General features: G+C 42.3%; 1 protein-coding gene across 1 annotated transcript in view; it reads left to right on the top strand.

Moving 5' to 3' along the window:
* The first annotated feature begins 570 nt into the window (after nt 1-570).
* Nucleotides 571-4,354, top strand: part of RAB14 (RAB14, member RAS oncogene family) — a 12,628-nt gene continuing 8,844 nt past the window's right edge. Inside the window, exons 1-2 of the mRNA XM_019540970.1 lie at nt 571-673; nt 3,189-3,242. Coding sequence (XP_019396515.1) covers nt 622-673; nt 3,189-3,242 — 106 coding nt within the window. The 5' untranslated portion in view covers nt 571-621. The remainder of the gene's footprint in view (nt 674-3,188; nt 3,243-4,354) is intronic.

Here is a 4,354-nt window from a genome sequence, read left to right as displayed (position 1 = left end):
TGAAGTATCTTTCCTCCGGAGAACTCGAGTGATCTAAGTGACTTAGAAACCAGACTATGTGAATCTGTTGCTGCATGTGAAACCACTAAAAAATGGATTAAACTGTCATAACAAAACAGTTGGTATACTTATGGCTTAAGAGCATGTGGTAATAATTTTTCTCTAGAAAATACTTGCTTTAGATACCAAAAAAATAAGAGTAAATGACTTTTAGGAGGTTTTTGTTTTTTAATGAAAAAAAGGGGACATTTCACTCTTATTTTCTCCCGTTCAAACTGTGAACATCTGTAAGTGTACAAACAAGTGCCAGAAGTTGCTGCTGGTGTCTAAGTAGTTAAACCACTGGTTGGGAAATTGTTCAGAAAAGGCTTTTGAGTGAATGATTTGGAAGAATGGTCTGTTGCAAGATCTCTTCTGTTAGTTAGCACTTCTGCAGAACTTGAGCTGCTGATTGCATGGAAATGCAAGAGAAGTTCTCAGTTGTGACTGAAAGGGCAGCTGTAGGGGAGACCGTACACTTATTCGAAATCCTTTGAAGGGGAGGAATTAATCTAAGACCTTATTTAGTAACTAGTTCTCATTGCTAATATTCTTTTTGTTTTTGCTTTTTTCAGTGCCACAATGGCAACTGCACCTTACAACTACTCCTACATCTTTAAGTACATCATTATTGGTAAGTATAGACTTGCAAGATGCTTGTGATCATAAAAAAAAAAAAAAAATACTGCCCCCAACCCAAAAAACAAAAAAAGCCCCAAAAGCCCAAACTTATATGGAAGCTTGCCTATAGACACTTTAAGTATATTTAAACTGGTCAGTGCCTGTGGCCTTGATAACTTTCAGTTAAATATGTATTCGTATACAAAGCTCACTTTGTACATCCCAGCATGAAAAGAAATGCAGTCTTGTCCTTATCTTTCCAACCCCACAAAAATCCATTGGTGAATACTTTTACTGTGTTAAACATGAATTATTTACTGAAATTTGCCTACCTTTTTGCCTTCTGAGCATTACTTCCCTTGAGTAGTTTAAATTGCATTTGATTTATCCTCCAAAATTCTGACTTCTAGTTTCCAAGCACTTGCATCTTTGTAGACTTGGTTTTCTGCTGCTTGTTAAACATAGCATAGTTAACCTTCTTTGGATATGGGAAAACGAATAGGCTTGCAGAAATATTCACTCTCTAAAGAATATACCACAACTGCAAAAACAAAGCAGATGGCCACAGTTGGATCCTTTTGCTACTCTTTGGGCATGCTAGTTGCTCTCTGAAAAAGAGCAGCAAACCAACATGGTTTTTGCACTTAAGCTGAGTACTGAGGTGCTTTTGGAGAGGGCCATGCGTGTGCTTTTGAATGAAGAGTGCAGATACCCCTTCTCTGAGCAGGGTGAGGTTGTTTCTCTTTGTTACATTTTGTTGCAATATGTCAGGTCATTAGCTCTTTTTGACTGCCTTTTTAACCCCAATTCAGTGTGGAGAGCCTGAGAGGAGCTGGGCTTGTCCCAGCTTCCTGCTTCCTCCTGGCATCTTCAACAGAGCCACCTAGACTTGAAGTCAGAGCAATGTCTGGGGTTGCTCTAACTTAGTATTGCAGACTGTCAGCCTGTGGGCAGGGCAGGAGGTACACCTTTCCATCTACCAAACTCTCTTTAGATGAGAATTGAGCATCTAGGCCAGCATCCTTGGCTCTAGCTTGACATCTGTAGGTTTGATAGGAAATCAGTGCAGACTTTACCTGGGTGGCCAGGGATGACTTTGCATACTACACTTAAAAAGAACCCACCTCTGTAAAATGCCAAGCCTTTGTAAGAACAAGTCTTCAAATTTGTAACAGACAGTTACATTTTTAAAAACTAATTTCTGAATCTGTGCAATAGAAACCTCCAGAACAGGGGTCAGCAACCCCTGGCGCACATGCCAGGCTTGGCACAGAAAGCCATTTTGCTCAGCACACCACCATCAGCCTGGGACTCTAAGCAGCTGCTGCTAGCCATGGAGTCCAGGCTGCTCCCAGCAAGCAGCTAGGAGGCTGCAAGCAAACTAGGCTCTGTGGGCCCCAGCTGCTCCGGACTCCAGCATGTTGGCACTCCGGCCCCTTCCAAGGTAGACATGGTTTTTTTGGCACTCCGGCCAAAAAAACGTTGCCTGCCCCTGCTCCAGAGAATGCTTGGAGTATGGAGATGGTGCTACTATAACAAATGTTTTGTACTGCTTGTTTCACTGACCTGTTGGACTCTGTAAGTGGGACTGGAAGTGTGTGTGGAAATCGGAGAAAGGGTTTTTAATAGCTTCCTAGTAAAAGGCACTTGTGCTTCAGTGTTGCTATAATACATGTGTACCAGTACCTGGGTGTGACTACACAGCTTACAATTTTTGAGTAGAAGGTGGGTGCAGATGGAGTAAACTTCCAGTATGCCCTTTAATTCTTTGCTGTTTCAAGCATTGTACCATTAAAACAAATTTCTCCCACCATTGAGCAGGCAAAAAGGCACCCAGCAGTGCAAACAAAGGCCTGCAAAAGTACATGTAAGAGTGCCACAACAACACCACTGTTAGGGGAATACTTCCCTCTTGCTCCCTGGGTGCTGCAAAAGCAGCACAGGGGCTGAGTGGTGGGTGTATGGGAATATTGATTCTTGGGTTTGTGCCGGTGTTTGAAGTTCAGGCATTTTGGGTCCAGCAGACATGGGCTTCAAGTAATTATATGGGTAGAACAGTTGTAGGGATAGGGTGCACAGCCATTGGGAGCAGCTGGTAGAGGGAGGTGTGGCATGTGCTGGGTCAGGGGACACTTGAGCTATGCCCTAAGCACTCAAATCTCAAGGGTGTTTTTTTGCACTAGTCCTGTGTCCCTTGTACTGGATGTATGGGGCTTTGTGGTTTATTGGGGTGCTGAAGTTGGTGTCCTCCTTGAAAGCTTGGCTCTTAAAGTTTTACTGGTAACAGTAATCCTGTGTGAAACTTTTATTTTTTTTTGGTCATATTCTTTCTTGCCTGTGAATGAATTAGTAGGGAAAACACTGATGCTTGAAGGACACTAATGGGGTGGAACATTGCCTGTTGTCTGGGAATAGCATAGCAGGGCTGAACAAACCACTTGTCTGGCAAATTTTAAGTGTTCTTAAATTGAAGAAAATGTTGCTTCTGAAACCACTTACCAGCACAGTAACTGTGTTTTCTGTAACAGGGGACATGGGTGTAGGAAAATCCTGCTTGCTTCATCAATTCACAGAAAAGAAATGTGAGTATCTTCATTCAGAGCCTTGGTGCCTGCCTCGTTTCTATTTCCTTGCCTTCCTGGTTTTTAAAGCTCTTTTCCAGTGCATATGCTTCGACTCTGCATGCACATGGGTCTCGGTTATTCAGTATTTATGACTGCAGCCTCCTCTTTGGAGTTGCTGTTTGACCCATTGGTTCATTTGTATATCTGCAGTCGTTGTTGAGCTGCCTGGTACCTGTCAGGTCACCTGCATGACTTCCTGTCAAGAAATCAAGATCAGGATATTCCTTTTTATCCATTCCTTGCTGCATGTATGGAAGTGGATAAGAGGACACTACATGATAGCTCTAAGAAATATAGAGCAAACATCAAGGCTAGGTGGTGGAGTTTGTGGGTAACGCTTAAACTTTTACACTCCCACACTGGCATTGCTGTTATTTCTAGCACACTGAGCTCTCTTGTATTCTGGCAGCTTTGAGGATAGGTGGTAATTTAAACACACCATTAGTAATGAGTAGCATTCTCCTTTCCTACCAGAAATCTAAGGCACCATTTTACTGGCTGAAAACATCAGTTTTTCATAGCTGACCTTGAATCATGGCTGCTTTTTAGCATGATCCTTGCTTTAACAGGTACAGTAACTGGCTTTACTGCAGTGCTGCTTTATGCCGTGTTAGCAACGTGGTATGATTAACCAAAGCAGTACTTGAGCGGATGCTGCTAGTACAACTTACTTCATTGGTATTGGAGTCTGGCTCTTCTTGAGCTTCTTCCGGCTGTCTGGGAAGCTTACTTCTAGTAAATAGCGTATTTGTAAGCATTGCAAAACTTCAGCTAGAAGAGCAGCTAAATATCCTTGAGGTGTGCTCGGGGTGCTCCTTTGAATGGTTGCTGGCTATAAATTGATTGCTCTTGTTAAGTGACAACTGGAAGCCTTGAACAGTGTCCATTGCAAACAACATTTTAATAAGAAAGGCAGAGCCAAGCAGTCTCTTCTGTGTGGTCAAACTCCTGATGAGACAATATAGCTTGTTTAACTTCTTATAAATTTGAAGCTAAAACCTTACATCTGTTCACTGACATGGAGCTAGTGGGTATAAAATAATGCTGAAGCCAGGCAAGATAGATAGATG

The sequence above is a fragment of the Crocodylus porosus genome, unplaced genomic scaffold (genome assembly GCF_001723895.1).
Source record: "Crocodylus porosus isolate Cpor-Errol unplaced genomic scaffold, CroPor_comp1, whole genome shotgun sequence".
NCBI classification, from domain to species: Eukaryota; Metazoa; Chordata; order Crocodylia; family Crocodylidae; genus Crocodylus; species Crocodylus porosus.
Note: the sequence above shows the minus strand (reverse complement) of the source record. Positions and strands in the feature narration are given on the sequence as shown.